Source organism: Corythoichthys intestinalis, chromosome 22, assembly GCF_030265065.1.
Source record: "Corythoichthys intestinalis isolate RoL2023-P3 chromosome 22, ASM3026506v1, whole genome shotgun sequence".
In the NCBI taxonomy this organism is placed as follows: Eukaryota; Metazoa; Chordata; class Actinopteri; order Syngnathiformes; family Syngnathidae; genus Corythoichthys; species Corythoichthys intestinalis.
The window spans coordinates 12,683,125-12,696,476 of NC_080416.1; the positions used below are offsets into that span (position 1 = coordinate 12,683,125).

Consider the following 13,352-nt stretch of genomic DNA (forward strand, 5'->3'; position numbering starts at 1 on the left):
TCAGGAAGTAGTATGCTACATGCACACCCTTTCCCGTGTCACACCTCACCAAAGACGTTGAAAAACAACGTCGCTTTTGAGGGCCGTGCTTGATAGTTGGTTGGATCGGTGATTCCTGAACGCTGGGCCACGGGCGCCATCTAGGGAACCGCCACATAATTTATTTTCTACAAATGGGCCTCAAGAGCCGCGGGCAGGGCAAACAAAGTATCAATTTGTTAAGTATTTACAACAATGTGAGGCATTCATACATTTACAAGGGTTCGCAGTCATGATGGCCGCCAGAGGGAAATCATAACAACAATATGAATAGAGACAAAAATTAGTTTGACACTCCTGATTTATGGCCATGATTTTAGGAGTGTGACGCTTATTTAAAGGGAACCATGGACTTAAAAACTTATAGGTTCGAAGAAGCCACAATTGTTCTCTTTTACTAAAATATGTTATTAAATTCACATAAAATATTGCCATTGATTTAAAAACCTATGATATTTTGTACCTATTTTGACCTACAGAGGGCGCCATATTTTATGCGTGCAATGGACGCTCAGGGTGATGACGTAGTTTGTCACTGTCATTAGACGAACACTACGGGGTTACTGCAATTCCTTCTACGCGGCGAGACGTCCAACACGTGCGCTCCTCGGTTAAAAGCGGCGAGTACTTATTGTGTTTTTATTGAGTCTTTTATTACCTTTTCATACTTTTTGCATATGTTTTCCTCTCATACTTTTAAGCGTTGTGTTTTCTTGTAGTAGCTTTAAAGCAGATTGTTGATTTGTTTACCACATTAGTTACGTAGCGTATATGTATTTAAACCACTCTTATTTGAGATTACTACATTTAAGTATTTTCTTAAGGCATCTTTAGTATGTTCTGTCTGTATGCATCCAAACAAAACAAACTGAAAGCGCACGGTAGTATATTGGTGTCAAATTTGCCTCTTTTTGCCGGTGTAGCACTTTTGGCAGGACACCGGTTTTCTTTCCCCCACTCTCGTCTCAGCCCATCTTTCCTGTTTATTTTGCTTTTGCTGCTCGTTTTGTCAAATATCGACAGTGCTGTCATGCTCATTAATGTTCCTCTCGGGTCCAAATTGACAGGGTTGAACAGATGACATGTTTATGTCACTGAAGTCATACTCTGGAAGCCCGGCAGCGTAACCATGTGACGTCACCGCCCTGCGACGTCAACAACAATAACGACCTACTAGTTAAACAAATTTTACAAATTGTATAGAAATGAAAAAAATTAAAGATGGGCATAAACTTCAAAATGATATGCACGGGTGACAACCGTCATACACTGCGCCACACCTTCAAGTAGGGGGCCTTCCGACATCAAAAGGAGTTATTCTCAAACACGCACGCAGCGATCTAACACCGAATTTAGGTGGAAAAAGTACAAAAGCTGCACCGCATACAAACAGGAAGGATTGTTCAGGAGTGATTTGTTCAAGGATTCAAGGTAATTTGTATAGTTTTCGTGCCCTGCATGCATTTTGAAACATGAAAAAAAAAATCAATTGGAGAAATTAGCCACTACGGCATTGGCGTCGTAGTTCGCAATATTACGTAAAATAAATGCTAACTGGAGGGTTTTTTTTGCTTTAAACCAAGAATCGAGACCGTTTTACCTCCATAACTATAAAGAATTCAGGGATTTAGGCATTTATTCACAAGAGTTTTCATAGTAAAAAGCTCTTTGTTTTCATAAGGCGGCCGCAGCACATTCGACATATTTACGTGAAATAAATGCTACCTGCCCGGTTCTTTGCTTTTTTAACAAAGAATCAAGACTGTTTTACGTCCCTATCTATAAAGAAGTCAGGGTTTCAACCATTTATCCACAAGAATTTCAATGTAAAAAGCTCTTTGTTGTGGTAAGGCAGTGCCACAGTGACTCAATGCCTAGCAGCACATTCAATGTATTTGCGTAAAATAAATCCTAACTGCCTGGTTTTTCTGCCTTTCACCAAGAATCGAGACTGTTTTACGTCCATATCTATAAAGAATTGAGAGATTTAAGCATTTATTCACAAGAATTTCAACGTAAAAAGCTCTTTGTTGTAGTAAGGCGGTACTACAGTGACTTAAAGACTAGCAGCACATTCGACATATTTACGTAAAATAAATGCTAACTGCTCGCTTTTTTTTGTGTGTGCGTATAACCAAGAATCGAGACTGTTTTACGTCTATATCTTTAAAGAATTGAGGGATTCACAAGAATTTTCAAGGTAAAAAGCTCTTTGTCTGTATTGCCACTCAGTTAGCTTTGATGAAGCCTATTAATCGGCCCCGTGTCCCGTCAATATTATGAATTCTCTGAGAGGGGTTTCAATATCAAATGATTTAATTCATTATAACGTTTATCTTTTAACAACTACAAGTCTTTCTTTCCGTGGATCCCTTTAAATATGCCGTGGGCGACTTTATCAAGAAAAAAAAAAAATGTTAAGAACCCATTGGATATACCTTTTTAAGGCATATTTTTTTGTGTTTTTATCTATTTATACCAAAATGCGATCATTCGCTGCCAGCCTCTTCCAGTCAAAATGGATTGGGCGTCTATCGCTGTCAATGCCAGCTCATAAGTAAATACTACGTCATTTAAGTGTTTCAGAACCGATTTTATATTTTGACTTTAGAGGTGTTTTTGTAATTACCTGCAGTCATTACACTAAGGAAAGTATGATCTAATCCAATATGTAACTATTGCAAGGATGTTCTAACTGCTTATCTATAGAGATAATCGTTTCAAAAACAAGTAACCTCATGAAATCGTAGACTTATTTTCAGTGAGAACAAAGCCATTTGGGATTTCCCTGCTTTGCCCTCAAGTGTTTTCTCCTTGTTGAATCTCTCCTGTGCTCAACTTCTTTGTGCTGCCTTTGTTGAGGTGGCAGGGCAGGTTGGTGCGTGTGTTGGTGACATCCAAATGTGCACGCAAGCGGAATGGCCTGACATCATCGCATTCCTCACACCTGACCTATTGGGACAACAATTAAATGCGGTGTTCTAGCTGCAATCTAATGAACAGGGCTTATGTCACTGCTGGGGTGTTATCGCTGTTTTTTGGAGGATGAGGTAGCCGACAGGTATTATAACGGAGTTGTGTTTACTTTAATGCGTGTTGCAGAGGAGTTTTTGCATAAACCCTGGATGTCGCATCATGCAATGTAGCGGCAAAACCACAAGAAGGCAGCATTGTCATAATAAACGGTTTTTAGATAGCGCTCAACTTTTTTTGCACTTTCAATCTTCAATGACACTTAAATGCTATTTCTTCTGGCTATTATTATTTTGTTGGTTCAACTACTCAGGCTTGGAGTGATTCATAACAGCATTTTTTCTTGCAGTCTTATTTTACAACTAATGCCTCAATTTATGAAAACAACAAATTGATACGGCTTAATACTAAAGTTACTTTTTTCCCCAAAAAAGTGACTTTCTCGTTATGTTGTGACTTCAAACTCCAAATTTAAATTTTACTGTTGTATAATTTTAACTTTACTCTCTAAAAAATGACTTTTTACTTCTTAGACTCCAAAATGTATTTTTTTTTTTTGTAATTTGACTTTATTCTCACACAGTTAGTACTTTAATATCAGAAAATGAAGTCTAACTTTTCCCTTCTACTACTCCCAGTTATTGAAAATAATGAAATCGTGGCTTGATTCTTAAAAGACCTAATGTACTGGTGAGGATTCAACTCAGTTTTCAAACATTAAGCCATATTACAATATGAAAGCCATCAACACTTACATATGCACAACCTGTAATTAGGCATGTGCCGTTTACCGGTTTCAAGTTTTATCGTGGTATGAAAACGTCACGGTTTCAAAACCACTAAAATTTTTCCATCATACTGTTGTAAGGGATTAGTTATTTTTTAATGTCCCAAAAATGCAGCAAGAAATCCGTGGCTTGGAGTAGCAGTGCTCACCCTTGTATCCTTCCGGTTGTTGCTCTGTCCTGCGTCTGTCGGTGACACTACACCTGAGCTTTTCCCCCCCTCAAAAAAGACATAGTCGCTAATGTGGGAGTACTTCGGCTACTGAAAAGAAACAGACGGCCGCGGCTTAGATGAGGAAGAACATCCGACAGGCTCGCGGAGGGTCGGTGCCAGGGGAAGCAACACCTTCAACATGACTTCACATTTACTTCACCATTATCCATTACTTTACACAAAATTTATGGTAAGTAAAGGCTGTCATGAACGTTTCCCACCAGCTACGAGATTCACTCCTGCGTGTTTAGTGTGTCTAGCGATGGTAAAACAAATACTATAACGTAAGCTTGTTAACAAGGCACATAACGTGGCAAGTTAGCACGCCAAGACAGCTAACTAGTTTTCTCTCTACCATTAGCCTACACGCGCTCTGTCTCTTACTCTCGCTCTCCATTATTATTTAACTGATTAATAATAGTAGTAGTGGTATGTTATTTTTACATAAAATCAATTTGGCCATATATTGTAAGTCCAGTTATATATTACCAAGGGTTTGTTCTAGGGCTGTCAAAATTATCGCGTTAACGGGCGGTAATTAATTTTTAAAATTAATCACGTTAAAATAGTTGACGCATTTAACGCACATGCCCCGCTCAAACAAATTAAAATGACAGCACAGTGTCATTTCCACTTGTTACTTGTGTTTTTTGGTGTTTTGTTGCCCTCTGCTGGCGCTTGGGTGCGATTGATTTTATGGGTTTCAGCACCATGAGCGTTGTGTAATTATTGACATCAACAATGGCGAGCTACTAGTTTATTTTTTGATTGAAAATTTTACAAACTTAATGTGAAACATTAAAACTGTTCAGACTATCCGGGCACTTAGACTTCCATTCTCTGTGTCAAACAGCTGAACAGGACAGGTAAAAAATTTAAAAAAATTTTTTTTTACAAACTTTATTAAAACAAAAACATTAAGAGGCGTTTTAATATGAAATTTCTATAACTTGTACAAACATTTATCTTTTAAGAACTACAAGTCTTTCTATCCATGGATCGCTTTAACAGAATGTTAATAATGTTAATGCCATGTTGTTGATTTATTGTTACAATAAACAAATACAGTACTTATGTACAGTATATTGAGTATATATCCGTCTTGTGTCTTATCTTTCCATTCCAACAATAATTTACAGAAAAACATGGCATATTTTATAGATGGTTTGAATTGCGATTAATTACGATTAATAAATTTTTAAGCTGTGATTAACTCGATTAAAAATCTTAATCGTTTGACACCCCTAGTTTGTTCTAATGTTGAGCAACTTGAGCTGTGGCTGTGGGTTTAGTCTTTGAGTCTTATTATTTTTAATATTTCAGTTATTTTTTGTCATTTAATTTATTGATTTTGACATTATATTCATGTCGATCTTCCAATTTCCAAATATGCTTTGAAAAAAAATTGTATTCAATGGAAAAAAGGTTGTTTTTTTTCAACCCATACATCTAAAAATAACACATTTTAGAGAAATAATTGCAATACCGTGAAACTGCGGTATTTTTGCTTAAGGTTATCAAACTGTCAAAATCTCATACCGGCACATGCCTACCTGTAATATAAGACATCAACTCATTCACCACCACTGACTGCAATAGACATCAAATCCATTTACACAAAATGGACTACTGTAGACGTCTATCACAGTCGAAGGCAGTCAATGCGTTATCATATTGGGAAGAAACTATTCTTTATTCACAAGTCTTCCATCTGTCTCTTACATGGCATCGGTAACCAATCCGCGCCAGCTATCGATTAAACTTGGAGCTCCAGAGGTCACTGATGACCAGCTGCGGCATTAAAAGCCAGCGGAGCGCAGGTCATTAATCGGACTGGTAAATGACCAGTCAGCGGGCTTGATGGCTGCGAGCTCAAAGGTCAAACTATGGGGCAGATGGAGGGTATGTATGGGCAACTGATAGCTGAATTAGGTGACTGAGGAAAGTGTATGGAGCCATTAATTTCACCACTTGTGGTGAACTGGGTGTACACCCCAGCTTGATTGCCAATTTCAAGGGAGAGTGAAAATATATTGTTTTTTTTTTAATGTGTCCTCATGTTCTACTTTACAAACTACAGCCAGAGGAAAGAACGTAAGCGCTATTCACGGATTCCCTCCTTTACACGCGCAGGACGATTGAGCAGCACCTCTCGGCCCATAAACACATCATCTGTTCTGGTGTGACATCACATGGGGTGTCCTCACCCCTACTGACGGCATGGCTGCGTGGGCTCTTTGTGGACTAGACAGCAGGTGTGCCGGCTCGACGCCAAGGCACTGCCTCCCTGACCCTTTTTAGAAGCTGCCAGTTGCCATGGCGACTGGGTCCACGAAACCTTCAGTCCACGGCCACTAGGTCTGCACAATAAAATCGTTTGAACTTCGCCATCGCAATGTGCGCATGCACAATAGTCTTATCGCAGGACGTGCAATTGTTTCGTTTTTTTTCTTTTTTTGCTTTATAAAAGCAGCAAGTGTGCAGAGACATGGCCTACTGCAGGGGTCCCCAAACTTTTTCCTGTGAGGGCCTCATAACTTTTCCCTTCTCTGATGAGGGGCCGGGGTAAGTTTTTAACAGAAAAAGTGTGACGATTGCAGGAGTGCCTAAATGTAAAAATGTATTGTTTTTCAGAAAGACACAATCAAATAACCCTTTCTGGATTCTTCACAGAAAAAAAAGTAAATAAAATAAAAATAATAATAATAATAATATAATATAATATCATATAATATAATAATAACACTATTACTTTAATAGATAATAACCAAATGACCCTCTGGGTTCTTCACAGAAAAAGCCAGGAAATGAATAACACAAGTAAATAAATAAATAAATAATAATTCTACAGAGGGCCGGACCAAATGTGGAGGCGGGCTGTATCCAGCCCGCGGGCTGCCGCAGTTTGGGGACCCCTGGCCTACTGGATCCCTTTTATTTTTATATTATATTTATTATATATATTATTTTAAAAATTGTACTCAAGCAAGACTAGCGTTTTCTATGGCTGTCAAAATTATCGCGTTAAATTTTTTAAATTAATCATCTTAAAATATTTGACGCAATTAACGCACATGCCCCGCTCAAACAGATTAAAATGACAGCAGTGTCATGTGCACTTGTTACTTGTGTTTTTTTGGTGTTTTGTCGCCCTCTGCTGGCGCTAAGGTGCGACTGATTTTATGGGTTTCAGCACCATGAGCAATGTGTAATTATTGACATCGACAATGGCAAGCTACTAGTTTATTTTTTGATTGAAAATTTTACAAATTTTATTAAAACGAAAACAATAAGAGGGGTTTTAGTATAAAATTTCTATAACTAACATTTATAATTTAAGAACTACAAGTCTTTCTATCCATTGATCGCTTTCACAGAATGTTAATAATGTTAATGCCATGTTGTCGATTTATTGTTATAATAAACAGTTACAGTACTTACGTACAGTATGTTGGATGTATATATCCGTCTTGTGTCTTATCTTTCCATTCCAACAATAATTTACAGAAAAATATGGCATATTTTATAGATGGTTTAAATTGCAATTAATTACGATTAATTAATTTTTAAGCTGTGATTAACTCGATTAAAAATTTTAATTGTTTGACAGCCCTAGTTATTTCACAATAATATTATTCAAGTAAAAGTAGTCATCATCCAAAAAATTTACTCAAGTACAAGTAAAAACGTATTTGGTGACAACACTACTCAAGGGATGAGTAACATTGTGAGTAACCGTTTACGATGTTCGAATTTTATTTATTTATTTATTTTTTAAATATGGTGGGGGGGTTTCTCAGCACATACACCAAATACTAATTTTTTTTTACGGTGCTTTAAATACGACATGATTGAGCAGGTTGGTGTTAGGGGTGTGGCAAAATATCAAAATGGTGATATATCGTGATACTTTGTATCCCAAAAGGTTATTGATATGCTCCTGCCAAGAATCGAGATATCGTTTTGAAAAGGTGTCAATTTCTAAAAACAATAAATAAATAAAAATAAAAATGAACCAACAAGTTGCTACCAAAATTTTCCACCATGATAGTGTCTCAGTTAATTCTAAGGCTGCAATGACAGTGCTCGACGCCCAATCCATTTAGGCTGGGAACGTTCGTTCACTGGAAACCAGAACATTCACAGTCATTCTGTCCGATTTTCAGAGCATTTACAGGTCACTTGCTGTTCATTTTAGGGCATATACAGGTCATTTTCCATTGAGTTTGAGTCACTGCCTATTCATTTGGGTGATTCCCTGGTCATTTCCTGTTCTGTAACTCAAAATAAACAGGAAGAGACCCATAAAATACCCCAAAATAAAAATATGGCAGTAAAACATGATCACTCAATGCCAGGCACAAATGGATTTGGTGTCTATCACAGACCATAGACTTCATAATGATATTGACGGGTCAGATGAGACCTTCACTGCACCACGCCTTTACGTAGGGGGCCATCCCACAATCTGCTTTAGTTATTCGCAGTCGGTCGCAGCAACACATGCAGCGATCCAACGCCGGATTTATGTTGAAAAAGTACGAAAGCTGTACCGCATACAAACAGAAAGGATTTTCCCCAGGAGTGATTTGTTCGAGGATTCAAGGTAATTATTATATTTTTCGTTTTTTCACAAGAATTTTCAACGTAAAAAGCTCTTTGTTGTAAGGCTGCCGCCACATTGACTAACAGACTAGCATCGTACTTTGACATATTTACGTAAAATAAATGCTAACTGCAAGGTTTTTTTTTTTTTTTTTGCTTTTAACCAAAATCCAGACTGTTTTACATCCATATCTATAAAGAATGAAGCATTTATTCACAAGAATTTTCACCGGAAAAGCTGTTTACATATGGCGGCCACCACACTGACTGACAAACTAGCATCGTACTTCGACATATTTACGTAAAATAAATGCTAACTGCATGTTTTTTTTTGTTTTTGTTTTTTGCTTTTAACCAAGAATCGAGACTGTTTTACATCCATATCTATAAAGAATTCAGGGATTTCAGCGTTTATTTACAAGAATTTTCACCGGAAAAGTTCTGTTTACATATGGCGGCTAGACTAGCATCGTACTTCGACATATTTACGTATAATAAATGCTAACTGCACGTTTTTTGTTTTTTTTTGCTTTTAACCAAAAATCGAGACTTTTTAAAAATCCATATCTAGAAAGAATTCAGGGATTTAAGCATTTATTCACAAGAATTTTCACCATAAAAGCTCTGTTTAAATTTGTCGGCCGCCGCATTGACTGACAGACTAGCATCGTACTTCGACGTATTTACGTAAAATAAATGCTAACTGCACGTTTTTTGTTTGCTTTTAACCAAGAATCGAGACTGTTTTATGTCCATATCTATAAATAATTCAGGGATTTATTCACAAGAACTAAACAATGTCAGCTTTGACGGTCACGCCAACAATGCAGGCCCACTATTAATCGACCCCACGCCCCGTCAATATCATTATGAAGTCTATGCACGGTCATTGGCAGTGAACGAGTTAATTACTCATGGAGTTATGCAATTTGTCGCATGGTTCAAGTACTGTATTAAAATATTTCTATGAAAATCCAACTAAATAAGAAAGACTATTAATGCAAAATGATTTTTTTTATCACATCCCTATCCATCCCATTACATTTTATGAGTTTTCATGGGTCACTGTGAATCACTGCTCTGCATTGACATGCAACCAATCCTGAAGCATTCCCCTCCCCACATTACCCTCAACCAAAAGATAAGCCTATAGAAAATGGTTGGATGAGTAGATGGAATGAAAAGCCTTGCAGGCAGTCCTCAGTTGCAGGAAAACTTTATGAAAAGTGCAACAAGTTGAGACTTGTGCATTAGGGGGTGGAAACCAAAATATAAGAAACACACTCAAGTCATACGAGGGTGACAAGATCACACGTCATTGCACTAGAAAGGTGTGATTTGTGCTCGGACACCTGGAGCGGACGTATTCGATCCACAAGCCGAGCGGCATCGGGCCCTCTGTGGCAAACATTGAAATGTTAGCTGGCGAACCGCTGTCTGCTCAGGATGCTAATTACGCGCAAATGCCGCCCGAGTCGCAGCGGCAGAGCGGCCGACAGCGACGCCAAATAACGCCCGGTCGGCTTCATTTTCAATGCAAAATAAACTCGACGCAACCCCCGCAGCGGGAATAGCGGAACCCGAGCCTTCGAGGCTGTAGCTGGCTAACTAGCTTAGAGGCTAACTAGTTAGCTCGTCGCACCCTCCCACCCCCTCCACACCCACCGAGGCCGACTCACCGATGTGATTGTCCTCGATGTGGACGATGAGCTCGGCGAGAGACTCGAACTGGAGCCCGCATCCTCCGAACCTGCACGAATTGGAGAAGAAGGAAGCGGCGGCGATGCCCGTCATGTTGTTTTCACCGGGGTGGCGGTGGGGGCGCGCTGCTGCATTCACCGGGCGGGGGGGTTCTTGCGGGAGCCGGGGCGGTGGAACCAAGGGAGGCTGGCTGCCAGGGAGGGCTTCGGGTCTGGGGAGGGAGCGGGGAAGAGTGCGGAACAGGGAGCAGACGCCGGGGCGACCAGACAGGGCAGCGGCGGACGCAGCTGGGAGGCAAGCGAGGCGGTGGGTGGGGGTGGGGGCTGCCACCTCACTGGCTGTTTGCTTGCCTGCCTGGTCAACTACGTCATGACCTGCTTACCTGTTTGCAAGTGGAAACTCGTGAAAACACCGCATTCATATTCAAATTCGCATCAGACTGCTCATTTGCGTGTATTTGACAACAAATCGCAATGTAGTAACGTTTTATATGGAAATGCTCATACTGAATCCATCCATCCGAGGGCATTGGTTTGCTTATAGGGACGGTAGTGACATAACCCTACCAACTTTTTAGCATGGTCAAATTGTCACCAACTTTTAAGCAACCGTATTTGCATTATATAATGTTACCTGTTATGGGAAGACAATCTAAATTACCTATATATGTTGTAAGGATAGAACTGACCCAAACATAACGAGGTGAATTATTTTCATGATGTTCAGACTACTGACATTTACCCCGTGCCAGTCCATTTTTTTACCTCAAACGCAGGTTTGATTGGCTGATGACTTGACCCCCCCTCACCATGGCACATACACGCACTCACAGCCCCGCCAGAAATACATGTTGACAACATGCCGCCCCCTTCGAAGAGGAGGGATATTGTTTTTGAGCCAGCAGCAGCCACTGTAAGTAATGTAAAAAGACGTCAATGTAGTGGTGGGATACACACTACTAATTTTTCTACTGAAAGTCCGACCTGCATCAGAGTTAGCATAACAATAAACTGTGTGAATTTAGCCTGGTACACCAGACTCACCGCTGTTCCAGCTATTGAGTCTGGTCACCATTCAGTAGATACAATTTCCAGGGCGAAGCAACCCACAGCAAACAGACAGCGGAGTGGACCAATCGTGCGGACATGACGTTAGTAAAGCGACGAGGGCAGGACGAGGGACTTGCGTGCCGATAACATACGAGGAGAGCGGAGTTTATTCAACATGGCTAGCGCGAGACAGCCTGTTGTCATGGACTTGTGTCGATGTGTTTTTGGTCATTTAAAACTGATTTTACCGTGGATTGGAACATATTCTCGGCTCTCCTGTTCGCCATCTGTGTTGTTGTGGAGATGACTTCCGACGCGGAAGAGTGACGTTGCTCGTTAAGAACACGTCACGCAAACAAACGAATCTGATTGGATGGTTGATTTTGTCCGTGCTCGAGAGGCCGTTAATGGGCTGGGTCCCAGACTATTCTCGCAGTGTTTGAAAAATACAGGGAGAACAGTCTGGCCGTGCCAGTAAAGTGTGAATTTGCTAAGTGCAAAACTTGAGTATGAAGCTGCTTAGAGAGAAGTGTCCTCCTGTATGTGTATTCTACTGTTAACGTTAATTAAACTCAGAAATGTAGTGAACCGAGGTTTACCCCCTTCTCCCCAATGTTAATTTTTATTTTATTTATGTGGTCTTAAAGCAGGCCAAAGGAGCTTTTTTCTTTTTTTTTTGTTGCTGGGTTTGGCTGTGCTTGTGGACAAAAGCAGTAGTGTTTTACCTGAAGGAAGGCACCATTTTAATTTCTTTATGCTATTACATGACCAGGAAGTTTTTTTCAGTGATATTTAATTTCTTCATTTAGACAATCTTGAGTCTTAAGACAAATCCTAGATAGTTAAGAGATAACAAGTTTGTATTTATTGTGTATATTAATTATGTTCAAATATTGCAATTTAAATTTGCTAATAAAATCCAGACATTTATTACATTTACATATGAAAGTTAGTATAAGTTAATATGAAACATGCAGGTTATGCTGTTATATCTTCCCTATCAATGTTAAGACCAAACCTAGGTCCGTCCGTCCGTCCGTCCATCAATATTTCTAAGGTTGTACTGTATTTACATAAAATTTCAACATTATAATCCCAAATTAAAAAGACTAAAGCACTTTTTTGTTCAGCTGTGTGACATGTTGCTGCTGTAAATTTTACTTTGGTTCAGTTGAAGGTTGGGAAACACTGAGCTGGATGAATAAGCTCAGATATTGCATAAGTGGGCTTTTAGTCTCAATGTGTGGTATTTCTTTTTAGGTTTATCATTCATTTGAGAAGTCAAAGAACTATGGTGCGGTACGATAATTTCCTCACTAGCTTCCATTGACGGTGATAGACAGCCAATCCATTCTGTGAGGGAAGGTTGACAGCAATCGTTTGACATTCATTTATTTGTTCAAATGATTGGACGTCTATCACCGTCAATGGCATTAAATGTTTTAAACTATGTAAAGTGATCCCTCACTTATCGCTGTTAATGGCGACCAGAAATGCGAAGTAGTTCCCCCATCCCCATTTTTTACATACTGGTACATTTTTTGTGTATATATGCAATACCAATACGTGTCTATAAAGCCCTATAACTGCATATTTTATCATTAGAAAATTAAAGAATAGTTTGAAACGTAAATAAAATAGTAATATAAATAACATATATAAAATAATGTATAAATAAAACGTACTGTACATTCATTCTCTCACTCATGATACGTGTGCGTGTACATACATATTTAGATTCAAATAAAGTGTACATATTGTAAATGCTTTTAGAACTTCTATTCTTACAACAAGATAATTATAATAAGATCAAAAAAATTCTCAATGCACTAAGGGCGCGAAAGTTGAGCCGCGAAGTAGCATAGGATCACTGTATATCCAAAATGTATTTATGCTATGGTAGAGTAGACCCATTAGCTTACTTGGACAACAAAACTGTTCCGATTTGGATTTTGCTGATATTTATCAACATTAAAATAGAAGTTG

General features: G+C 39.0%; 1 protein-coding gene across 2 annotated transcripts in view; it reads right to left on the reverse strand.

The window, feature by feature from the left end:
* Positions 1-10,602, reverse strand: part of LOC130910376 (juxtaposed with another zinc finger protein 1) — a 28,473-nt gene extending 17,871 nt beyond the window's left edge. The window contains exon 1 of one of the 2 annotated variants that reach the window (XM_057827600.1): positions 10,296-10,602. In XM_057827600.1, the coding sequence (XP_057683583.1) occupies positions 10,296-10,410 (115 nt within the window). In that variant the 5' untranslated portion in view covers positions 10,411-10,602. The remainder of the gene's footprint in view (positions 1-10,295) is intronic. The other variant, XM_057827601.1, reaches the window with a different exon arrangement.
* Positions 10,603-13,352: the final 2,750 nt, after the last annotated feature.